The sequence below is a fragment of the Lithobates pipiens genome, unplaced genomic scaffold (assembly GCF_037356315.1).
Source record: "Lithobates pipiens isolate NorthernLeopardFrog02 unplaced genomic scaffold, aLitPip1_a1.2 Scaffold_16, whole genome shotgun sequence".
NCBI classification, from domain to species: Eukaryota; Metazoa; Chordata; class Amphibia; order Anura; family Ranidae; genus Lithobates; species Lithobates pipiens.
This window is the reverse complement of record NW_027507748.1, coordinates 450000054-450026335: the sequence shown is the minus strand read 5'-3', so window position 1 is coordinate 450026335 and position 26282 is coordinate 450000054. Positions and strand designations below refer to the sequence as shown.

General features: G+C 40.2%; 1 protein-coding gene across 2 annotated transcripts in view; it reads left to right on the top strand.

Annotated features, from left to right (window-relative positions):
- OCA2 (OCA2 melanosomal transmembrane protein) overlaps nt 1-26282 on the top strand; it is a 561190-nt gene that overhangs the window by 296495 nt on the left and 238413 nt on the right. For both annotated transcript variants that reach the window (XM_077482777.1, XM_077482778.1), the window contains 5 exons: nt 4141-4298; nt 7559-7641; nt 10224-10377; nt 12784-12855; nt 20198-20263. In XM_077482777.1, coding sequence (XP_077338903.1) covers nt 4141-4298; nt 7559-7641; nt 10224-10377; nt 12784-12855; nt 20198-20263 — 533 coding nt within the window. The remainder of the gene's footprint in view (nt 1-4140; nt 4299-7558; nt 7642-10223; nt 10378-12783; nt 12856-20197; nt 20264-26282) is intronic.

Here is a 26282-nt window from a genome sequence, read left to right as displayed (position 1 = left end):
CTTCAGCACAGTAGAATATACATTTTTAAACCATAAAGTTTTAAAATGGCTATTATGATGGAAATGCATATTCCATTGCTCCTTTGCTGATTGTGTTTTTATCCCTTTTCAGATTTTCTTTCATCCCCTTTTAACCTGCACTGCATTCATTTTCATTACATATAAAGCGAAAATGTGCATGCCTATATAATGAGTTATAGACCTAATCATATAGGGAAAAATATTTTCAAAAGAAATCTCTTGTGATTTTGATAAAGAAAGTTAATGGCATATCTGGAGGTGAGATGATTGTTACAATCATATATAATTCATGAGTCCTTTTTTGCTCCGGTTCTGTGTTGTGAATGCATTTATTGATGATTGTCATGTAAGCTCCACAATACTGTGAACAATTCCCCATAATCTAGTTTTCTTTATGCTGAAGGAAAGTCAATAGAACTGCTGGGTATCTTTATTTGATATTGTAAGCTGAGCAGTTACAGGTACATAAGTTCAGTAGCATAAATGTTTCTTTAACTATATGTACAAATGAAACTAATATTGGTTGTTGCAGGAGTAGCTCAATTTTAGATTATTACAAATAAATTTGAAATGTTTCCTGTAGCAATAATTCATGTAACATTTATAAATTTCTTTACATTTGAGAAATATTTCAGCATGCTGAATACTAGCTGCTATGGTTGCTTCCATATTCAATTCTAAATCCACTTTGGGAACAAAGCCTATTTTAAGCAGGGCTGAACAAATCTGTAAACCCAGCTTGAGAATGTTGGCTCTCTGATATGGACTCTTCTTGCTGCCACAAGCTTCCCCATGACCAAGCATCTAAAAGTCATATTAAAGGCTGTTTTTTTAAATAACAAACATGTCATGCTTACCTGCTCTGTACAGAGCCGCTCCAACCGAGTCCCCCCGCTGGTACTTCTGGCCCCTCCCTCCTGCTGAGTGCCCCCCCCCCCATTGCAAACCGCTTTCTTTCTCCTGAGCCACTACTCTGTCCATTCAGATTCAGAGCATGGCTTGGACCTTCCCCCATGCTCTGCACATTGGTCATGTTTGATGGTAGCGGGAGCCAATGTCTCCCACTGCTGTCTCAGCCAGTGAGGAGGAAGAGAACCCGGAGAGCAGCATTTCTTGTGCACATCGCTTGATTGAGATGGGGCTCAGGCAAGAAGGTTTTTACCTTATGTACAGAAAAACCTTGAATCCCAAACCAAAAATGTATTATATTGCAGCTTATTAATCATTAGATGTGGTGACTGCATTTGTTTTTTTCTTTTTAAGCTTTTCCCCCTCTGTTTTCACCTGGTGATCTGGCCACTAACATAACACCTGTGTTAAGTGCTCCACTCTGAATGAATGAGCATGGGGGGCACCTTTGGACAGCAACCTGATCAGTCTGGGGGAGGGGAGTGTTAGATGGACTAGCAGTTTAACCACTTAAGCCCAGGACCATTTTGCTGGCCAAAGACCAGAGCACATTTTGCGATTCGGCACTGTGTCTCTTCAACTGACAATTGTGCGGTTGTGCAAGGTGACTCAGACAAAATTGATGTCTTTTTTTTTCTCACAAATAGAGCTTTCTTTTGGTGGTATTTGATCACCTCTGCGTTTTTTTTTTTGCGCTATAAACAAAAATAGAGTGACAATTTTGAAAAAAAAACACATTCTTTTTTACTTTTTGCTATAATATCCCCAAAAGTTAAATAAAACATTTTTTTTCCCTCATTTTAGGCCGATACGTAATCTTCTACATATCGCAATAAGCGTTTGGTTTGCTCAAAAGTTATAGTGTCTACAAAATAGTGGTTCGTTTTATGATGTTTTTATCCTCCTTTTTTTCTTTTTTTTTTTTTTTTTTACTAGTAATGGCAGCAATCTGCCATTTTTATCAGGACTGCGACATTATGGCGGACATGTTGGACAATTTTGACACATTTTTGGGACCATTGTCGTTTTTACAGCGATTAGTGCTGTAAAATTGTACTGATAACTGTAAAAATGATACTGGCAGTGAAGGGGTTAACCACTAGCTGGCTAGGAAGGGGTTAAGTGTGTCATGGGGAGTGATTCTAACTGTTAGGAGGAGGGGCTGTGTTTGACACATCACTGATCATAGCTCCTGATCACAAGGAGCTATGACCAGTGACACTGTCACGAGGCAGAACGGGGAGATAGTTGTTTACATTCACATCACCCTGTTCTTCAGCTGAGTGAAACGATTGCGGGTATTCCTGCTGAAATAGAGTCCGCGGGACCTGCGAGCCTACTCACGGATCTCCCGGAAGGGTCGCCCGTGTGCGCTGCAGGCGGCGCACACGTGACCACGCGGTGGCAAATTCAAAGGGACGTACCTGTATGCCTATTTGCCCAGCCGTGCCATTCTGCGGACGTAAAGCTACGTGCGGCAGTCGGCAAGTGGTTAAATGCACTAACATACTGAAACTAAACTCCAACTAGCACTTTAGCAGCAGTTACAGCACTTTTGGGATAAGTTTTACAAACATAAAAGCTGTTCACTGAAAGCACTCCTGCTAGTATTAAATGGTTTGTCCCATCTCTGCAACTGATCCATTCTGCTGGAGAACTTGTTCTTTTGAAAAACAAAACTTAGAGGCTGGATCACCAGATGAAAATTAAAAGCCTAAAAAAGAAAACTAACGCAGCAATCTTATCTAGGACATAGTAAACTGTAATATCATTCATTTTTGATTTAATATCACTTTACTCCCTCTACAGTTCACAAAAGATAGCGGAGAAGCATAGAGGTGTTTGTAGACCAAATTAGGAGAACATCTTAGGGGACAAAGCTGTACCTTCATAGATACAGTGCAGCGAGTGAGCATTGACAACAAGGACGTGTCACTGGCTGAATCATTAGATAGAATTACTAATGCAGCCAAAAATGGCTGTAGACTGCAACATATTACAATAAGTTTTTTGAATTTAGATGTATTTTAATGCAGAGTTTTATGGCTTTACCTGGAATAGTTACAGTATGTAAAGCATAAATAGAATATTGATGATGGCACATAACTCCTCATAGGAATAGAGCTTTGCTCAGACAAAGATTTTTCTGCAGGCAATAATATACTGTATGTGTATTTTTTTTGTTACATTTTGAGGAAATGGAAAGTTACCAGGCACCCAGCTTTGTTGATCCTTTACTGTTTTAAAGTGTATTACCACTTTTTGCAATCAAACTTGAGTAACCCCCATTGCTCACACAACAAATAAAAAAAAAAATTAAACATTCTTTTTTTTTTTTTTTGGTGCAGATAATGATTTATACATAGCACACTATAGGTCGCTTATATTCAGTATAATTTGTAAAGTGCACTCAGTAGACATATTTTAGGAACATGTCAGCCATTCATGCCTCGTATTCTCTCATCAGTCTAGAGAAGAGCACCTAATCAAAGTTGAGCTTCAAGTTAAATAACATGGACATTAAAGTGTTTTGTGTATATTTTGAATCTGAATGGGCCCTTTTATTGTATATCTTCAAGCTGTGTATAGCAATACATAATGAAACCACTCCTATACTTTGTCTCTGTGTAGGAATTTCTTGTACTATAGACCAGTCACTGTTGCACTCTCGTTATGCAATGATGATATCACCAATAAATAATAAAGTAATGTCTGGGTTTGCAAAAGCATTTGGTGCACACTAAATGGATATATATTCTTTGTGAGTTCAGCATTAACACATCATTAAATGTGTTTCTAAATGCACATACCCGAATATGACCTGGTATCTGCCTCTTACAAACTTGTCCTGGACTGGGATAGAGAGACGCAGAATAAGGAGTCAATTTGTGCTAGCATGAAGCATACTTAGAGCAAGATAAAGCCGAGTGACAGATGAGCTTGTCACTATTCTTATTCCCCTGTCACTGTCCCGGGTGGAACTAAGTTGACCTGGGCTCAGAGGAAGTGGATAAAATGATGACCATCAGTCTGCGGACATCTAGTAGCAAATCTATGCATTGAAAAACCAATATTGCAAAAGCTGTTTTTTTTTGTTTTTTTCTCTACTCATGGACTATAAAATGTTCTCTTATTTTTGGTTGGAGTTTTAAAAAAAAAAATGATATCCACTTGTACCTCATATCCCCTTAACCCATATCCTCCTCCAAGCTGTAAACCTAACAGATTTTCGGGATGCTGCACTCCTAAAGCTGGAAGTCGATGGACCCTTTGCTGGGGACTTGATCGATCGAAGAAATGAAGAATATATTCTTGTGCAAATTTCTCAAATGGACGATCCCGGTTCAAGGAGACGTCGCCCTACACAGGTGGGAGTCTTTATATAAATTCATTTGAAAACATGTTTGTGTGTTTAGGACTTCTTGGCCTAAAATTTTACAATATGAAATGAGGACAAATGCATTTTGGTTTCTGAGTAATAAACTTCTACAGTGCACTTATAAGAGGGTATTGATCACATACGATGACTGTGATATTGTAATGTGATTATTTTGCTGAAGCATGCAGATATCCGTATAATGTGTAAATGGGACTTACCTCCAGAGTCACTATTGATCAGCAGTTTTGGCATACTTAATCAACTGTCCCAGATTTTTTGGGACAATTCCACTTTTAATTGAATTGTACTGCAATGCCTGTGTCCCGGGTTTAATTCTGGGATCAAGGCTGCGGGGACAGGGAGGGCTGGGTTCAGCTTTGGGAGCAGGTCAAATACGCTCTTTTGGAGGAGCCATCCATCAAAATAACATTATTTCAACTGGTCTCTCACCAAGCAGCTTTTAATGTCTCAGCACTGCTTGGGCTAGCAGATCAGCATCACCGTGGCCAGGGTGAGTGTGGGAAATGAATGTACATGTACAAATATAAGAAATCAAGCAAGCATTTAACTCTGGAAGAGGTACATTACTCTACCTCACAATGGCAATGCACATCAAATAAAACATGCATGCATGTTTATTTTAAAAAAACATAATTTTTAAACCACTCATTAACTGTTTCATTTAAAACAGTTAACATAAAGTGCAAAATGTGTTGTATTATATTTGGTGTCTGTGTCACCCTACATATATCCTGGTGATGGCACAGCTTACATGGATAAGAATATGGCACCCTTCTCATCATACTGTAATAGGAACTAGTCTTTTTTTTTTATAATTCAGACCTGGTCAGCTGACCCTGCTGTAAAGAAACCACTATACATAGGAGCAATAACTTGGACACCCCCATGTATAGGGCGCAGTGAAAGTCATGGAGCTACATTAGAAGTAATTAGATGCTGCCTTGTTCTACTTCAGACATATAACCCCTTTGTTCCTCAAATGTCAGGCACAAGCTCCTAGTGGTCAGTAGCCACTCCAAATACATCACACTTCAATCCAAAGGGGAGTTACTCATTGTGATAATAGTCAAAGTGTAAAAAAAAGGGTCTCTGTGAATAAGCTCCCATGTGGAAGTAAAACAAGTTGGTGTTTGAAAGTACTGTACCAGGGGTCATAGTTGTGTATCAGATCATTCACTAAACCTATACATTGACTTTTATAATTGTGAGTGGCTACCCCTCTTTTCCAAGAATTAAAGTTCGATACGATTCAATGTGGTGGGTTTTTTTTTTTTCTTTTTACCATAAAGAGTTACTAAGTTTCCAGAACTATAACGGGTCTATATTATGTGTTTGGGTCAGCTTTGTTAGACAATGTCTATGCTTATAGTGTTTTTACATAATTTCTTTGTGCATTATGATTCCGCACCTTTAAAACAGGAGGATCATTGTTTACTTTTATTACCAGTTTTTTTATTACTTTTGTTTTTCTTTAGCTCCATGCCTACAGCTCTTTTTATATAGGTTTAATTGTGGTGTTGGATTAAGGATATGCCTCTTGTAGAACCGTGCCCATTTTTAATGACCTGACCATAATTAAAGTACATTCTCCCCCTGCAATGGTTTGCTTCATGAACAGCAAAAAAGGTGTAATTTTTTTTTTGCAACTAGATAATTGATGTTATAAGCATTCCCAGCAGCAAGGGTAGTGGGCAATTGCCATGGAAGAGTTTAAAGAGGAACTGACCTGTGGAAGCTGTGTCAGTCAGAGGGGTGACGGACCCCGGGTGAAGGACTACAGGCAGCCACCAGTACAGCCTGTGGTCTCACTGGAGCTGATCTGCTCCCCATTATTTCCCCATTATTGACGTAACATGCCTTTCTCTGCACAGTTGTGTGGAGCAAGCCATCTTGGTACATTATTTTTGCTTTCTCATCAGAATCTCCAAAAAGGAAACTGTGAGAAGCACAGTAGTGACACCACCAAATATCACTCAATCTCCGGAGACTGCCAGTGAGCGGCAGCATTGCCTAAAGCTGGCTATAGATGAATAATTTTTATTTAAGTTTTTTAAACATCGAGCCGGCTGATCAAAAACAAAAAATGAACAGATTGCCCCATCCACAAAGGTGGATGAAGGAACCCTCTTTGCTGCCCTCTTGTTTTCTGACAGTGGGACTACTCCACTGTCAGAATACACTTATCAGTGCTGTAGTCAATTTGACTTCAAGCACTGATCAAATTGAAGTTTTCTAACATTCCCACTCAAGAGAAGCTAATCGTTTAGAACGCGAAAATGGCCATGGATGGATCAAAATTTGACCAGTCCCTGCTGAATCAGTAGATGTTTGATCCATCTTTGGACCAGCTTTATATCTCACACTGCAAATATACAGATATAAGGCTTTAAGCCAGATGCACATGTACCGGCAAACCTGCTGAAGTGGCCGAATTTTGGTATGTGCTTACTCATGTCTGTTCAACAGAAGCCAGTGCTAACAATTAGCTTCTGTTTTAGTCAAAAGTGATTAGGCACCCTCCCATATCAGGAAATTGTTACTTTTCACAAAGCGTTCAAAACCATAGGCATTTTTTCAGGGATCAACTTGGACACATTAATTATTTATCAATGTTTCCTATTATAGCAAATCTCCAATTCAGGTCACTGTAAAGTTAAAAATCCTAATTTGTAGTGGGTCACATATTCTGCAAATATATCCAATGGTGAGTAATTGAGAGTAACAATTTATAATTGATAGGTTATGTAGATTAGTATACCTGTATACAAATCCAATTTTGTAGTGCTAGCATACAAACAAAAATATAAGTTTATAAGTGGCTTTACAACCTTAAAGCAGACCTTTTAAAGGTTGTAAACCTCAGATATGAAATATGAACAAAGCAAATCCCTCGGCAGTTTGTACTTGTCTCTATCCAGAGCAGGTTGTGGCATTTCAGTCTTTTGCCCCATTCCTCTATCTGCATGAATCACTTCTGATAAGATTTCTTTACACTGAGGGAAATTTTTTTTTTTTTTTTTGCATTAACACAGTAAAATGCTATGGAATTATGTTGCAATAAATAAGGTGTTGTCAGACTCCACTTGATTTTTCAGAGAAACAAGATTTTTCAATACTAGTTACTGAGTGGATATGGGTACTTTTCATGATGTGTTTTAAAATCTCAAATGGTAGAAAATGCCTTTAAAAATGCATAAACTAATACACGTGTGTTTTGGGGCTTTACAGGTTATCTATAACTGGACTCTGGCTTTGAACTCAAGAAAAAATGAACACATTGTAAAGCAAAGGACATTTGAAATTCTAAACGGGTTAGTTTCAAATAAAGGACCAGGTGCCTTATTTCTTTTTGTTCGGTTAGTTTCAAAGTTTTATATGATCATTATAATGAAGGCCTCTTGAGCCCCCTCCCTAGGGAAAGAGAGCCTTGACTGATGGGGACATGGGGGTGGGCCTGATCTCATGGAACGTGTGCCCCAGGGAATTTTGGGTCTTTTAGAAGAGTCGGTTGGAAGAGCTGCCCACCCTCCTGCCCTCTTTTTTCCTCTGTTATAGTATGTCACAGCTTGCTGTGGTTTCTTGACCTTGCCAGCAGGTAAAGTTGCTGTAATGGGCAATGCCCTTGATGGAAAATTGGAAGTAGGCTGTCTGTCCAGCACTTGTGGTAAGGACAGGCGCCACTTCCCTCTTTTTTGGTTGAGTGTTGACAGTACGACTGTGACTGCCACTGGTTAAATATGTTCACATGTTATGTGTTGGACTTTAATAAAGCTGTGGCCTTGCCTTTTCCAACTAATGGTTGTATCTTATTTAATGGGTTAAAGGGCAAGGGTGGAGGGGGGTTTGATCCCATTGTATTATATCATTGGTACCTAGGCCCATTGTGCCTCAGCAGTCTTGCATTATTCATGAATAATAACATTACACCTGTAAAACAAGATACATTCATTTTTTTTTCCTTACCCAAAACACATTTTCAGACAAAGGAGAAGAATATCTTAATGTGGTTTGCCCATTGAATTTGGGAACAATGTGCAGGAAGAGTGGCTCTACCTTTTTCCCTACACCCACAGAGGTCCGCCGATGTGACCTAATTTTAAGCACATCTATTGGCTGTCTGAAGTCAATAAACTATGTGTGATTCAACTTCAGGCAAATGCCTAAATCACAACAATTTAATACATCCGTGTGTAAAAATATATGTACTTTTCTTTTAAAGGGTCAGTTTACCTGATACTGACTCTACTTGTTTTATACACCAAGTCTGTTTTTTTTTTTTTTGGGGTGTTTTTCCTGCTGATATTCTTGCCACTGCCTGATAATATTCCTGCCACCATCAAAGGTTTCTCTTGTAATTTCCCCATAATGTAAAATAAATAAACCTATAAGGAGAGTTCGGACTCCTTCATAACACCTAGTTGGATAGCCAGACTTAGAAACTGAAATGTAGAGATCCCACCATAAGAGTCTCTGACAAATATAAGAAACTCTTAGGTAGTTTAACGTCAACATCGGCAAAAAACTGAAATAGTTTTGGATAAGCAAATCCGTTATTAGTTAATAGATTTAATTGTGTTTTGTCTGCAGTTTAGCTTTATTTCTTTATGAATTTTTGTAATGCATATGTAGTGGTCAGGAAAAAATGTTTTTGCATTCTCATGGGGTGTTTCGAATGTAAGAATGCAATATTTTGCTTCTTAAAGCAGTGTTCCAGCCCCCCCCCCCCCCACCTCCAAAATGTAAAAGTCAGCAGCTACACATACTAGTATGTGAAGCTGCTGACTTTTTATAGGCCATTTCCTTGTCCTCGAATCCAGTGATGTCCGCACCTCAGCTGATGTTTCCATAAGTTGTCGGGTGCTGCCATTGCCAGTAAGGGAACCCGGCAGGCCTCACATCAAAGTCCCTACTGCGCATGCGTGTAGCATGCTGCACTCTTACTATCCCAGCATCAGGGGAAGGGAGGAGAGAAGGTGGGGTGGACTTGTAATGTACCTTGCCGTGACGAGGTCTGATAGAAGTGGGGACAGGGTACAAGTTACAAACAGGTACCCACCCCCCCTCCACAAAAGGGGCCAAATGTGGCTCCAGGGGTGGGGAGGAATTGGATAAGCGAAAATTCCACTTTTGGGTGGAACTCCGCTTTAAACTTTTTTTTTTTTTTATAACAACAAACCTGCTATACTTTCCTGCTCTGTGCAATTGTTTTGCACAGAGCAGCCCCAATCCTCTTCTCAGGTCCCCTGCTGGCATGCCTGGCTCCTCCTCCCCCTGCCAAGTGCTCAACATAGCAAGTGTTTTTTTTCTATGGGGGTGCTACCCTGCTCCTGAGACAGCACTGTGTTTCCATAGAGACAGAGTGCATCTCTGCCACCCCCCTGCTCCCTTCTCACTGGCTGTGTTTGGCAGCAGCAGGAACCAATGGCTCCTGCTTCTGTCTCTGAGCCAATGAGGGAGAGAGCTGCTTCTCTCATGCACCTTGCTGGATCAAGATTAGGTTCAGGTAAATATAAGGGAGAGGGAGGGGGGGGGACTGCACAAGAAGTTTTTTTACCCCTGATTCAGAGAATGCATTAAAGTTTAAAAAAACTTCAGCCGTTAGAACCACTTTAAATTCCCTGCTGATATTTCATAGACTTTCATAGACAAGCTTCATCAGACAGGTTTTATCTTGTTTACTACCATCATGTAAAATCTTGCACTAGTCTCCTTTTTTTTCAATTATTCTTGAACTTGCTAAGAACGTGGAGGTGATTTAATGTTCAAACATACAGGAAATGCTTATGTTCCTCTTGCAGTAATGGCCTAGCTGTAAACTTTTTTTTGTTTATTTGAGCATCAAATTTAATTTCCTTTTAAGCACTGAATAAAAGCATGTTTATATTCATTCTAGTGACTCGATCTCGATAAATATTCAAGCCTTTCTACAGGAGACCCAGCTCGTTCCACTATCTTTATCTCATCAATACCTCAGTGCAAGCATAGAGACACAAGTAACTATTGCAGCCGTTATCTTAGCAGGAGTTTATGCACTAATTATATTTGAGGTAAGCCACCCTGATTATTTAATGTACTCCACAATAAACACTTTTACAATATACAGAATGGTGTATACCTATATAGTGAGGTATTGTATTCATCTTGCCTGCTAATAAGTGCACACAATAAATATGGTATAACATATTTCCTTAGTAACCCACAATGCTGCTGTATTTTCAATTCCCCCATTTTACTTGTTTGCATTATCCATTTGGCAGCCATTTCTATTTGGCAGCTAAACCTGCACTGGAGTTTTGGAACTCGCTTGGAAACTGGCTTGTCTGTATTTATTAAAGGCTGATGTAATACTTACATATTAATGTAATTAGCCAATGTATGTTTGAGCAAAAAAAAAAAAAAAAAAACTCTGTAGTACATCTCTGCAATAAACACTTTCCCACACGTTATTCCTTTTTAAAATTCTGTGAGTACAGAAAAATATCTGATGATCCTGACAGAAATTTACTGAGCTCATAAATTCCTGTTTGAACACACCAGAAATCAGCCCTGCTTGAGCTCTTCCTGCTGGACTATATAACACCAAATCTTCTGTTTGTCTCCATAACATACAAGGAAGGTATTCTTAGATCCTTTTCACACTGAGCCACCCCGGGCATCAGTGGTAAAGAGGCACTATTTTTAGTTTTGACAGCGGTATAGCAGTGCTGCCCCATTAATTTCATGGGGGAGGAGAGGTGAGTTCACCGCTCCTAATGCGCTCCTCAGGCTTTCACACTGGAGTGTATGGAGCCGCTGTTTCAGGGCACTTTGCAGGCGCTATTTTTAAGTCTATAGCGCCTGCAAACCGCCTCAGTGCGAAAGGGGTAGTCTTAGTCAAGTAGGGAAGATTTAAAGGATAAGTTCACCTTTTGTAACATGTTACACCCGTATTTATGGTGTAACATGTTACTGTTGCACATCAACCCCCCCCCCCCCCCTCAAAACCCATTCCTCTGTTGTGACAGTGGGCCGGGATCCTCTCTCCACAGTCACAATGCATCATTCATTCATAGAGTTCTGTGAATAGGCAAACTACAATAATCCACAACCTTTCTGGATGTTGGCTTGCAGTTTTCCATAAACTACTAGGATGCTGTTGTCACTCTAGGTGGTTCATTGATGCTTCCTATTGTGTAACTGCTTGCTCGTACAAGGTACAAGCAGGCATATGCACTGGCAGTCTGCAGGAGCCTAAGATTGCATACGTGATCTTTGCAAGCTCCTAGTAAATAATTAAATGCACATTTTTTTTTTATTATTATTTACCTGCAAAAAGTTGTGCATTTTTATATTTTTTTTACAAGGTGAACTTATCCTTTTTAAAGTGGTTGTAAACCTGAAAAAAAAAAAACAAACAAACCCTGTAAGACAAAGGCATAATGGGCTAGTACGCATTCCATACTAGTTAATTATGAAATGCTTACCTTGGAAGCTGTTGCAGTGGCCCCCGCATAATGCTGTGACTGGTGATATGTCTTACGATGTTGTTTCTGGGTTTGCGGGCTCTGGTGCTATGATGGCCAGAGCCGCAATGATGACACTCCTGCGGTGTGCGTGCCACCGGTCACGGCGCAGCTGCTGAAGTGGCACGAACGAGCTGTTCAGTGAGCATGTGCCAATGACGTTGGCGCAAGGGTTTATGGTAATTATCTCCTACACGGTTTAGGAGATATTTCCAGTACATACAGGTAAGCCTTATTATAGGCTTACCCAATAGGTACAAGTGGTGTAACTACTTTCACAACCACTTTAAGTGCAGGAGAGGCTCTTAGGCACAATTCCTAACTAAAAGTTAGGATTACACTGGATTTCTGGTAGGACTAAAATGTAATGTTCTGAGCTTGCAGAATTTTGAGGAAATGTGCATATATGTGTGTTTATTTCCCCCTCCCTCTCACATAAACGCTTTAGTTATGAGTTAAAGGGGTTGTAAAGGTTCGTTTTTTATTTTCTAAATAGGTTCCTATAAGCTAGTGCATTGTTGGTTCACTTACCTTTTCCTTCGATTTCCCTTATAAATGTTTTTTTTCTTTGTTTTCTTTGTCTGAATTTCTCACTTCCTGTTCCTCCTCAGTAAGCTGTTCAGTAAGCTGTTCTGGCTGACTAACCACCAGCTCGGATGATGGTGAGAAGTTTACTGAGGAGAAACAGGAAGTGAGATATTCAGACAAAGAAAAAAAACATTTAGAAGGGAAATCGAAGGAAAAGGTAAGTGAACCAACAATGCACTAGCTTAGAGGAACCTATGTAGAAAATAAAAAACAAACCTTTACAACCCCTTTAAGTTGTATTCGGCTTGCTCATATCCATACAGTGGCATGTTTTACAAATTGATGAACAAGAAACAATGATGCCAAGTCTTATGGAATGCATTTTTTAAATGTTTTTTGTTTTTGTTTGTTTTATTCACTTAGATTGTCCACAGAACACTAGCAGCAATGTTGGGCTCTTTGGCAGCACTGGCAGCTTTGGCAGCTGTGGGTGATGTAAGTTAACAAAAATATTAAGATCTGCAAACTTTGTTTAGCAAAATGAAGCTTCCACACATTGCTAGCAGATATTTTATGGATGGAACTGTTAAATCTACTACAACCTTGTAGTAACCAGGATAAATGACGGCTTAAAAATCCAAGTTGCCCTTGATTTGTGTATTCTTAAACTGGAGAAATTCTTGATTTCACTGTCTGTATATCTTGATGTTAAAACATGTGCAAATTTAAACTCCCTTCTAGATCTCAAGGAGTGTTAATTTCTGTATATTTACTTTTAAGTCTCAATGTTTATTAAAGGTTTTTTTTTTTTTTTCTAAAATGACAAACCTGTTATAATTACCTTCTCTTCTTGGGTCCCACGCCAGTGCTCCTGGCTCCTCCCTTCTGCTGGGTGCCTCCACAGCAAGCAGTTTGCTCTAGGGGCACTCAAGCAGGCATGCTCCTGAGCTGTGGCTGCGTGTCCATTCTCACGTGGAGCTGTAGCTTGGCCCCGCCCTTCTGTCTCCTGATTGTCTCACTGGCTGTGATTGACAGCAATGGGAACCAATGGTTCCCCCTGCTGCCAAAAGCCAATCGGGAGTGAGAGTCTCCAGAGAGCCAAGGCTCTAGTAGACATCACTGTATCGAGAGGGGGTTCAGGTAAGTATTGGGGGGCTGCTAAGTTAGCACACTGAGAAGATTAGCCAGGAGCGCCTGCGGGAGACCCTAGAAAAGGAGAATCGGGGCTGCTCTGTGCAAAACCATTACACAGAGCAGGTAAGTATAACATGTCTATTAAAACAAAATACCCTTTAAAGAGGAAGTAAACCCTGATGAGTTTACTTCCTCTTTCATTCCCTGTAAAGGCAAAGCATAATGGACTACTATGCATCGCATAGTAGTCCATTATGTGTCACTTACCTGACACAGGAGCCAGCGAAGTCACTGCTGTCCCCTGTAGTTCCGAGCGTCCATCTTCTTGGTGGGTCTCGCTGCTCCAGCGCTGTGATTCGCCGGAGCAGCGATGACGTCACTCCCACGCATGCGCACGGGAGCTGAGACTCGCGGCATTGCCGTCATCGACAATGCCCCGCTCAGTGTGCCTGCGCGCCGCTGTCTACGGCGCATGCGCCGTAGATAGCGGTGCCTGTCTTGGGGCAAATATCTCCTAAACCGTATAGGTTTGGGAGATATTTCTTGGACCTACAGGTAAGCCTTAAGCTAGGCTTACCTGTAGGTCAAAGTGGTTTGTAAGGGTTTACAACCACTTTAAGATAAAAATTGAATGCCTTCACTTTTGTAAACTGTCTCTCATATTGATATTAAAAATGCTTATTCTCTCTTGATTTCTGAAACTGCACTTGATGCTAATAGTTGAAAAATAATGGATATTAATTTCAATATTTCTGGTCTCTTGTGCCTATAACAAATCACAAAATACAACACACATTGGATTGGGCCAGATTCTGAAGTAACAATAAGGAATGCAACCATATTTGATTTAAATTTGCTGTGTTAAAGCCCAGTTGAAATCTGTTTAATAATTGTTAAACCACATAAAATCTTCAGTGTCTGGTGTCAGGCTTCAGAGAGGACCCAGTACTGTTTGTGTGTGTGCAGGGCTGCTGCTAAGGCAGTTCAGCTGGCCCTCCTGTACAGGGCCCCATCGGTTCAAAAGGAGGGCCAGCTGTACTGTCGTATCACTGATGATTTTCTTGATGTGGCTGCAAGTAGGGTTGCCACATCATCCCTTTAATCCAGAACACATATTAATTACACAGGTTCTGATCCTGATTTAATGCAGATAAGGCACCAAGTGAGTTTAATTACCACCTTAATCGGCCACAGAACCTGTGTAAATGTAGATTAAAGGGATGATGTGGCAACCCAGGCACATTTTTCATGTTTCCCCCATTTCCAGCGGCTGCCAGGTGGTCTAAAGCATGCTACCTGGGCCCCATCAGTTCATTCACAGGGACCCAGGAAGCTGTGTCATGGAGGGATTTATTTCTAATTCGGAGTGCATGCGGATTAATACCACTCAGCTTGCATTTGCTGATAATGACCATAAAGTTCTGGCCCTGGCAGAGTGATATCGGTTACAGAAGCTTCTTCACTGTCTGCTTCCTTCAGCAAGGCAGGCACCTCAGTCAGGTAGGCTGTATGGGGCCCCATGGTTTCTATCAATGACCCTGTGTGTGTAACAATCTCACTGCAGTGGTGCAACGCAATTCCTGTTGAGTTACAGCTACAATTGTGCAATAAGCAGGGAGCGTGCACTTTGCGAATTGCACAGCTATACAGCCTATTACTCAGCGAGGGATTGCTGGACCACTGAAGAGAGACTGCTGATTACACACAGATGGCAGTGGTCCTCCCGGTAGCCCTGCCAATTAGATCTGAATATTTTATACTGCTGTTGGAGGTGAAGTTGTTTGCAAATAGTAGTGAGACCTCAAGTAAGACAATGTTTTTTTCATGTACCCTTCAGTCATCTCTGAAATTTAACACAAAACTTAAATTGGGCTTTAAAATGTCTTTAATAGACTGCTAACACTTTATGAACTAGTGGTATACAGACACAAGTCTGCTGACCACTGGACCTTGTTGGTAACATCTAATTCAAAGTCAATTCATTTGTCTTCTCTCGGGAAGCATTTTTTTCTAAGCAATGTTGGAATTAAGAAGGGACTATTAGTCTCTTGCTAAATTTCTGTTTACATACCGATACTTGTTCAATGGAGCCTACAGAACCCATTCTGCAAAATGTACCAAGTAGGACTGTAAGCATATTATTCAATCTCATTTTGTCTTAATGTGGTAGTTCAAGCACTTGCGTATTGTATAAAAAGACATGGAATAAGCTGAATTTCTCATTTTAAAGCAGAACTTTAGGTTACGTTTTTTTTTTTTTTTTGTTTTTTTAATGAGCCTGAATGGCATGTACAGTTTAAATTTTAATCCACTACATTTATACAGATTGGTACCTTTTTTGGGACCATTTGTAGCCTTATTAAACAGACGTAATAAAAGTACCAGATGTTCTACAACACACAGGAAAATTACAATTATTAGGTAGCACTTTTTTTTTCTTTTTTGTTAGAAAATCCCTTTAATGTGATTTAAGAATGACACCAAAGAAAATCTTTAATCAAAAGCTATTTTTTTTCAGGAGCTAATATTAGAATTGTGGAGCATTTTAAATGAGCTAAAAATATTTTTGTATGGTTGAACAAATACTGATGTGTCACAATTCATCAGTTTGGATGTGTTCTAGCATAAAAAAACACATTATTATGCTAATAATAATTTGCCCTTTTTCCATGGTTAAGCAACTGTGAGTTCGGCATTAAAGTAAACCCATTGAATTTTGTCTGACGAGGGCAGATGCACTGGTTCACATTAAAGAATATCTGCTTCTAAATATGTCTGATATACATTTTTTTATCCCAATGACTAAACAAAGGAGAATAGATTGTCAGTTTCTTATAACGGGAAGAAAACAAAACACTATAAATATAGGAAGGGTTTCTTTACATTGAGATTGACCGGGTTGTGTAATGCCCTACCACATGAGATAGTAATTGTAGAAAAGCTTATAGGTACAATGTGGTTAGACCATTAATTTCAATAACGATCAGCCCATAAAATATCCATATATCCAAAATATCCCACAGCTGCTGATGTGTTGGATGTGGATGGGCAGGGGGTTGCTCCGTGCAGCTGCTGGCTGGCTCTCCCACCTCCCCCTACTGCTGACTGCAGCCACTGCTGCTGCAGGAACTATGGATGGAGAGCAAGGAGGGCTGCTCTGTACAGTGGCTGATCAGCTCTCCCATCCCCCCTCTGCTAGTGCGGAGGTCTGGATAGATGGAGAGTCAGAGGGGAGTGGTTGTTAGTAAACCGGTTTACTAGCCCCTTTCCTGAAAGAATACAGTGTATACAGTTGTAAATTTATTTTAAATAAAAAAAAACCTAGTAAGAGCCCTTGTTTTTGTCGTGATAAGCTGGTGGTGGATGTCAACGGACAGGAAGGAGTGGGACAAATTTAAATGGGGTGGGGGGCGGCAGATTTCAGTCTTGCCTAGGATAGCACGAAACCAAAATACACCTGTGTGGGTGTGTGTATAGATATGGATATAGATCCTGTATCTGTTGTGCTCATAAGTTTACATACTCTGGCAGAATTAGATTTCTTGGCCATTTTTTTTTTTGAGAATATGAATGATAACACAAAAAAATTTCTTTCATTCATGGTTAGTGTTTGGCTGAAGCCATTTATTATCAATCAACTATGTTTACTTTCTAAATCCTAGTCTTCACAGAAACTATCCAAATGACCCTGATCAAAAGTTAACATACCCTGGTGATTTTGGCCTGATAACATGCACACAAGTTGACACAAAGGGGCTTGAATGGCTATTAAAGGTAACCATCCTCACCTGTGATCTGTTTGCTTGTAATTGGTGTGTGTGTATAAAAGGTCAGGAGTTTTTGGACTCCTGACGGACCCTTGCATCTTTCATCCAGTGTTGCACTGACGTTTCTGGATTCTGAGTCATGGGGAAAGCAAAATAATTGTCAAAGAATCTGCAGGAAAGGGTAGTTGAACTATATAAAACAGGAAATAGATATAAAAAGATATCCAAGGAATTGAGAATGCCAATCAGCAGTGTTCAAACTCTAATCAAGAAGTGGAAAATGAGGGGTTCTGTTGAAACCAAACCATGGTCAGGTTGACCAACTAAAATTTCAGCCACAACTGCCAGGAAAATTGCCTCCATGTCCCCCGCCTGTGTGTCCGCTAGATGCTCCATGTAGGTCGAGACCGGGGACTCAATTTGCAGCCAGGCCGGCGGCGCCGTCAGGGCCGTTTGGGAGCGGGAGCTGGTTTTCTCCACAAATCGGTCCATCTGCGGGATGGTGTTACCCGGAAGCGGCTGAGGTGGATTTGGGCATCTCATGCTGGATTTTTAAGCCATTTTTGGGTTCTGCTGTGGGAGCTGAGGAGAGGGGCAGTCATTCCATGCAGCGCCAGAACTAGAAGAGCCAATTATGATTTAAAGAAAGTAAACAGTTGATTAAATGTAAATGGCTTAAGCCAAACACTAACCATGAGTGAAAGAAAAGTTTGTGTGTTATCATTCATATTCTCTAAAAAAAAAATTACAAGGAAATCATAAATTCTGCCAGGGTTTGTAAACTTATGAGCACAACTTTATATATTATGCATACACGTGTATATTTAAGACATTTTATTTTTATATGTACAAGTATTCACCCATAGAAAAAATGTCTGAATCCAGTCTTTCAATTTATTGCAGCATTTTATGCCTTGGTTAACCACTGCAGTCCCAGAAGATTTTGCCTCTGAGCATTTTTTGTGATTGGGCACTGCATCGCTTTAACAGACAATTGCACGGTCGTGCGCCGTTGTACTCAAAATGTTTTTTCCCCACAACTAGAGCTTTCTTTTGGTGGTATTTTATCACCACTGCGTTTTTTATTTTTTGCGCTATAAATAAAAAAAACTGATCAATATTGATTGGTTTGCACAAGTTTTATAGCGTCTACAAAATAGGGGATAGATTTATGGCATTTTTATATATATATATTTTTTTTTTATTAATAATGACGTTGATCTGCGATTTTTATCAAGATTGCTACATAGATCCCTGTCATGTCACCAGGCAGAACAGGGAAATGCCTTGTTTACATTTCCCCGTTCTGCCTCTCCTCGATGCGATCGTGGGCCACTGGTGGACATCAAGTACGCAGGACCCATAGGCACACTCCCACGGTGTGTGCCCATTACCCCGGGATCACAAAGGGATGTACGGGTACGCCCTTTTGTTCACCTGAGCCATTGCGCTGACGCACATCGTGGTCGGGAAGCGGTTAACTGATATGTCCAAACTGTCCTACGTACATACACCCGTTTTTTTCTTTAGAGGATAGGAATACCTTTACTCTTTGGCTTATCCCCCAAAAGCTAATTACTGCTAACCATACCCATCCCCTTTTTTCCTAGCTGTTTAATTACTTTAGAGCTGAAGTCTTCACCAGTGTTTCCAGCATAAAAGTAGAAAGCAGCTGGGGAGGTGGACTTAGGGAGTTTACCTTGGCAGCTAGGGATTGATAAAACCAACCTTTACTGACCTCTGTTGTTAAAGGCACCATGGAGGAAATTTATCCTCAAAGTTCCAGGAGATAAAATTTGTTAATTCTCTTAGCACATCAGCTCACTCTGCTTCCCTTTCCAGCAGAGGCCCTATGATTTGGCAGGCGTCTAAACACAGGGCCGGTGCTTTGGAAGGGGAGCCTCAATGCTTCTGCTGTGTAATTTGAGCATAAATATATCCACAGTACCTGCAGCTATACAAGTCAGTAAGGACTTGCTTTCAAGCTCACTTATTGCTGGTTAAGAAAATAAATACCTAAATGTCAATAATCCAGTAACACGTTGACTTTAAATAAAGATGCCAGTTGGAATGCCTTTACAGGTTGCTGAAATTAGAGATAATAAACTTGTTGCATTTTTTTTTCTGTTTCCCCAGCAGCTTTATGCAATAATGTGCTAGTATACACCACATACTTGCGCATTATGATACTTACCTGTCAAAGAAAGACCTAAAACGCTGTCAGTGCAGGAGCGCTTCCATCTTCACCCAGTCTTCCTTCCAGGTTCGCTCTGTTCGGCCACTTGAATGGTTGGGCTGTGCACAGGCGTCAGTACAGTCATGCCTGGCTCAGTATACATTACTGCTGAGCAATTTATAGCAGAAAATACTCATTTTGCATGTGCTAATGCTGGCCAGTGTAGGCGTTTTAGTTTATAAACAGACATAATCGGGTTTGTCTGGAAGCAGATGTCAAATGCCAAAATATAGGAACATTGACGAAACCAGGCCAGGCTACATGGATTAAAAACAGATTGTATAGCTACACAGTAGTCACTAAAGGATTCTCCAGGAAGACAGTGGATAAAAAATGGGCAAATGTTTACTGGATATAATGGATTTATAATACATCTGCTATTAACTAAAGACATGTTTTTCCTGAAATTAACAAATCTGTACTAGATGATGTACATTTTATACTATAAACGGGTTTTTTTTAATAAAAAAAAAATTTATAACTGAAAAGCAGTTGAGTGAAATATACACAAAAGAGGAAATTAGTCTCCAAATGACCATGAACAAGCTACACTGAAATTATTCATATAAATGATAATTACCATTTATTAATGCATATTTGAATTGTTGATTATTAAATGGAGTGAATCTTTTGTGCAGCTAATCATTATATGGGTAATTAACAGCCATACTTAACACATTGCTTTGTATTTTGATTGCAGAGACCCAGTTTGACGAAAGTGGTGGAGTGGATTGATTATGAGACGCTGGCGCTTTTGTTTGGAATGGTAATTACCTCCAAATTTTTTTAAAAGGAGATGGGTTAAGTAGTCTTTAATGAAGCAGAAACGTCCTCTAACAATACTGACACAGTGCTGCCTAGATACCAATAAACTAGGGAAAGTTTTATGCCATTGTATTACTTTTAACCTACTGGGATGTCCTTAGTTTGTATGCAGGCTAGGCCACCTTGCAGAAAGACCTTTACATTGAAACCAGTTTTTTGTCCAAATCTAAGATTTGGGTTTTCAACCAAAATCCCATCTGTTAAATCATCCAGGTTCCTTGTACATGGCGCTGGGACTCTATTCCTACTTTTCAAGTTTAGCAATATAGTAACCGCAATAGACGTGTGCAGAATGAAAAAAATAATTTGTTTTGATCTGTTGTTTAAATAATTTTGTTAAATTCCTTTAACCACTTAAGCCCATTAAGCTGGCCAAAGACCAGAGGACTTTTTACAATTTGGCGCTGCTTTAACTGGTAATTGTGTGGTCATGCAATATGGTACCCAAACAAAATTTGCATCCTTTTGTTCACAGAAATAGAGCTTTCATTTGATGGTATTTGATTGCCTATGAGATTTTTATTTTTTTGCAATGTAAATGGAAAAAGACCAAAAATTTTGAAAAAAAATTATATTTTCTACTTTTTGTTATAAGATTAATCCAATAAACTCAATTTTAGTCATACATCTAGGCCAAAATGTATTCAGCCACATGTCTTTGGTAAAAAAAAATGTCAAGTGTATATTTATTGGTTTGCGAAAAAATTTATAGCGTCTACACCCTAAGGAAATTGCTGAGAGGCATGTTGAGCCCATTGAATATCTTATTTTTTTGGCCCAAGTGATTGAATAATGACAAAAAAAAAAAGTGGTCACTAAATGATCTATTGCTCACACATGCCATGGTTATATGTGGAATTGCACCCTAAAATAAAATTTTCTGCTTTTCCTGAGTACAGGTATACCACATGTGTGGGACTTTTTGGGAGCCTAGCCACGTATGGGGGCCCCGAAAACCAATCACCGCCTTCAGGATTTCTAAGAACGTAGATTTTTGATTTCACTCCTCACCACCTATCACAGTATTGAAGGCCATAAAATGCCAAGGTGGCACAAAACCCCCCAAATTACCCCAATTTGTAAAGTAAATACCCCAAGCTATTTGCTGAGAGGCATGGGGAGTATTTTGCAGCTCTCATTTGTTTTTGATAATGAAGAAAGAAAGAAAAATGTTTTTTTTTCTTTTTTAAATTTTCAAAAAAATTGTGACAAAAAGCGAGATCTGCAAAATACTCACCATACCTCTCAGAAAATGGGTTGGGGTGTCTACTTTCCAAAATGGGGTAATTTGGGGAGATTTTGGGCAGTGAGGAGTGAAATCAAAAATGTACACCTTTAGCCTGAAGGTGGTGCTTGGTTTACAGGGTCCCGTACACGGATAGGCTCCCAAAAAGTCTCACACTTGTGGTATCCCCGTACTCAGGAGAAGCAACAGACTGTATTTTGGGGTGTAATTTCACATATTCCCATGGCATGTTTGAGCAATATATCATTTAGTGACAACTTTGGGCAAAAAAAAAAAACGCAAAGGCCCTACAGATTAAAATTGGGGGTGTTTCATTTTTTTTTTCACACAGTATTTGCACAGCGATTATTCAGACGTGCTTTTTTTGGGAAAAAAACACACATTTTTTTTATTTTACACTAAAACACACTATATTGCCCAAATGTTTGATGCAATAAAAAAGATGATGATCTTAGGCCGAGTACATGGATACCAAACACGACATGCTTTAAAATTGCGCACAAACGTACAGCGGCAAAAAGCTACATACATTTTTAAAAGCATTAAACGCCTTTACAGGTTATCACTTTAGATTTATGGAGGAGGTCTACTGCTAAAATTACTGTCCTCGATCTGACCTTTGCAGTGATACCTCACATGCATGGTGCAATTGCTTTTTACATATGACGCTAGATCGACGCTTGTGTTTGCCTTTGCATAAGAGGAGGGGGGGATAGGGATGCTTTTTTTTATTTTATTTTTTTTTATTATTTATTTTGCTTTTTTTATTTTTAAACTGTTCCTTTCATTTATATATTTTTTATCATTTTTATTATTATCTTAGGGAATGTAAGTATCCCCTATGATAGCAATAGGTAGTGACAGGTACTTTTTTTTTTTTTTTTTTTTATTTAAATCTGCCCTCAAAGCATTTGACCACACCAAGATCGGTGTGATAAAATGCTTTCCCAATTTCCCAATGTCGCTGTTTATATCCGGAAAAATCTAAGTCATGAAATGCTCTTGGCTTCCAGTTTCTTAGGCCATAGAGATGATTGGAGCCATTCTGGTCTCTGATCAGCTCTATGGTCAGCTGGCGGAACCACCGGCTGCATTCTCAGGTTCCCTGTTGGGACAGGAGAGCTAGAGAAAACCATGGAAGACGGTGGGGGGTGGGGGGGGGACATTCCCTCCCACTGATTGTAAAAGCAGTCTAGAGACTAATTGGCCTAGAATTGCTTTTATGTGAAAGCCAACTGCTGGCTGAAAAGACTTGATACCAAGATGATACCTAAACCCACAGGCATCATTCTGGTATAACCACTAAAAATCCAGCAACATACCAGTACGTTGCTGGTCCTTGTTGGGCATATATTGTAATCTATTTTTTTTTTTCATGCAGCCTGTGGGCCGAATGAAAAAGATTGATCGGTGGGTATGCCCACCATTAGAATACCTCCCTTCATCCACCCACTTCTAATGATGGGCATACATGCACCATTTTGTTTTTAACTGTGGTGGTGAAATCACCTCCCACAGTACTGGAGTCACGGCTTTATGTATCGTGGGAACACATGCTGTTGCTGTCAAGATAAATCTTCACTGCAGCCAAATGATGGTTAACAATAAAACAAAGTAACATTACAGTTTAACAGTAAGACTTACCATACTTGCAAAGCAAATACAAAAAAAAAAGTAAAAAATAAAACATTTTGTGCATTCTGTGCCTAAAATGTGTGTGTGTGTGTGTGTGTATATATGTATATATTATAGCATGGAGGGCATCCGCCCACAAAAGTTAGGAGCAAATTGCTTCTCCTCCCCTGCTGCCCCCATGCTTCAGCATATATGCTCTATTTTTTTAAATGTGGTGGTGAAATCACCTCTGACAGCGCTGGAGTCACGGCTTTATGCATCGTGGGAACAAGCGCTGTTGCTGTCAAGATAAATAAATCCACGCTGCAGCTGAATGGCGTACCTGAAAACAAAACAATGGTTAACAATAATACGCAATAAAACATTACAGAATACAGTAAAAAAGAGCAGAACAATAGAGAGAGAACAATAAAAGGACAACTATTTTTTTTTATATATATATATTTATTTTTTACTTTTTATCTATTTTTCTTTTTACACTTTTATTTGTAACGGTTCGGGTCTCTCAAAATGCGATGGCATCTTGGGAGACCCTGTGAAAGTGTGCCTAGTCTGTGCAATGCTGTACCCTATGCTAAAACTCCAATAGTGTATGGTAGCATTCAAAACATTCACCATTGCAAAGACCAGGATTGTCAGGACGTGGGGGGCAATAATAATGGGTGTCACTCCTATATCCACGCTTTCTGCAGACACAACATTTTCTTCGGAGGGGGGGGGGGGGGGTGCAGACAGAAAATACCTCTCATGCAACCGTCTTACTGTATTTGGTTGGGGATGGTGAGGTGGAGCACTGTCTGGAAACAGAAGGGCTCTGAAGATCTCTTCCTGGAATTTAAGGAAGGATCCAGTCCGTCCTGAAGCTCTGTATAGCACATGAGCGTTCAGCAAAACCAATTGAAATAGACAGACACTTTCTTGTACCAGCATCTGGCCCTACGGGCAACTAGGTACGGCGCCAACAACTGGCCATTGAGGTCCACCCCTCCATATTTTGGTTAAATATTTGTGAACGCAGAGGGGTTTCTCCATAACACCAGTCGCTGTAGTAATTCGGATCATCGTATCTGCATGAAGGGAGGTAAGGACGAAAACATTCTTATTATCCCTCCACTTCATAGCGAGCAAATTATTACACTTCAAGCAGGCTCTCTCCTCTAGCCTAGGACGGGAATCTACAAGCCGCTGGGGAAAGCCCCGATGATTAGATTGCATGGTGCCACATGCTCCAATCTGATGATCAAACAAGTGACTAAAAAGTGTCACGCTCCTGTAATAATTGTCCATACAAATGGTACCCCTTTCTAAATAATGGTGACACCAAGTCCCACACAATCTTGCCAGCGCTTCCTATGTAGTCAGGGCAGTTTGTCAGCTCTACGTGACTATCTCTTCCCTTGTAAACCATAAAACGACATGTATAGCCTGTGGCCCTGTCGCAGAGCTTATACATCTTGACATCTTAACCACGTATCTGACACGCTTGCTGGTAAGATACTGTTTGAATGACAAGCAGGCAGAAAACATAATCGGGGACTCATCAATGCAGACAACTTGATGGGGAGTAAACAAGTCTGTAAAATGTGGCTGAAGTGGTTGAGGGGCTGAATTTTGTAGAGCGGATTGTATCCAGGGTCTCCATGAGGACAACAGAGTTCATTGTTGTTGAAGTGCATGAACCGCAAAATCTGCTCATATCGTGAAATGGAAGCAGAGAACACTGGCATATGGTACATTGATCAGTGGACCAATATGACTGCAACATACTCATTTTAACTATGCCTATGTTGAGGGATAGGCCCAGAAAGGTCTTAAATTCAGAGACTGTAATTGGTCTCCAATCTCTGGCAAGGACAACTGGGGATAAGCAGCAATGAATTGACCAGCATACAAATTGCTTTGTCCACAATAGAGCTATAGAGATCTTGGTGAAAAACAGTGAATAAAAATAAAGTGACGTAAAAATCAACTGTTTCCACCTGAATGCGGGTTGGCCAGTGAATGGGGGAAGTAAGGGTGCTGCAGAAGTGGTGGGCTCCAATTTGGCTTGGTGAATTCTGCAGGAAGGACACTATGGGCACGACGTGCCTGTCTTTGTCTTCTTGGCTGCAGCGGACACTACTTGACCAGGGTGTACTAGGCCACTGGGGCTGCTAGTTCACCAGAAGGAATAGCGGCACTAGTACTTTCTCTGCACCATACGAGAGCCCTGAATTCTTGCACCTCAACAACAGCAGATGATGATCGGGGTCTGGTATGCTTGACCTTGGCAGGGACCACAGCTCTGTTGTCAGAGCTATCTGTCATGGAGCCACTGTTGTCTACAGGATCATATTCTGAGCCTGAATCTGACAAATGAGTGACTTCCTCATCACTATCTGTCATGCTCAGAAATGTGTAGGCCTCTTCACTACTGTACCTTCGATTTGCCATTTTGGACTCAAAATTTACTGGTACAGTAGTGAGACTCATAGGTATAAAAGCTGCTGACCATCAGCAAATGTAACAAAGGCTACCAAAAAAACTGTTAGCGATCACAGGGATCAGGCCTGACTCTGCGAATGCTGCAGTTATGTGTTTAGTGTTTTTGTAAGTGACAGTGATCGATCGATTCTGCACTTGGGTGGGCTGGGCTGGGCTGGGCGGAGGGGCAAAACGCAGGTGCTAGAAGGTATCTGGGCTGTGTTTTTGGGAAATCTAAACTGCTGGGGACACTAGTATAGATCTGATCAGATATTGATCCGTTCAGATACTATACTACTAAGGGGAGGTGTATGCTGCATGCGTGGGTGTTAACAGTACTGGCACTAACCTGACGCTGCCTGGGGTGATGCAGACCCTATCTGACCCTAAAATCTAACTGATATCACCCACCGGGTGATCAGGGGTTAAACATTTATTAGGTAATAATCGCAGGGTCCTGACCAAGATGGGCTTTATGTTTTGGTCGAACGTGAGTTTGACTAGAACATTGGCTGTTTGGGGTTTTCGCGGCAAATTCGAAACCCGCGGAACACCCTTTAAAAGTCTATGGGAGAAATCAAAAGTGCTAATATTAAAGGCTTATATGCATGTATTG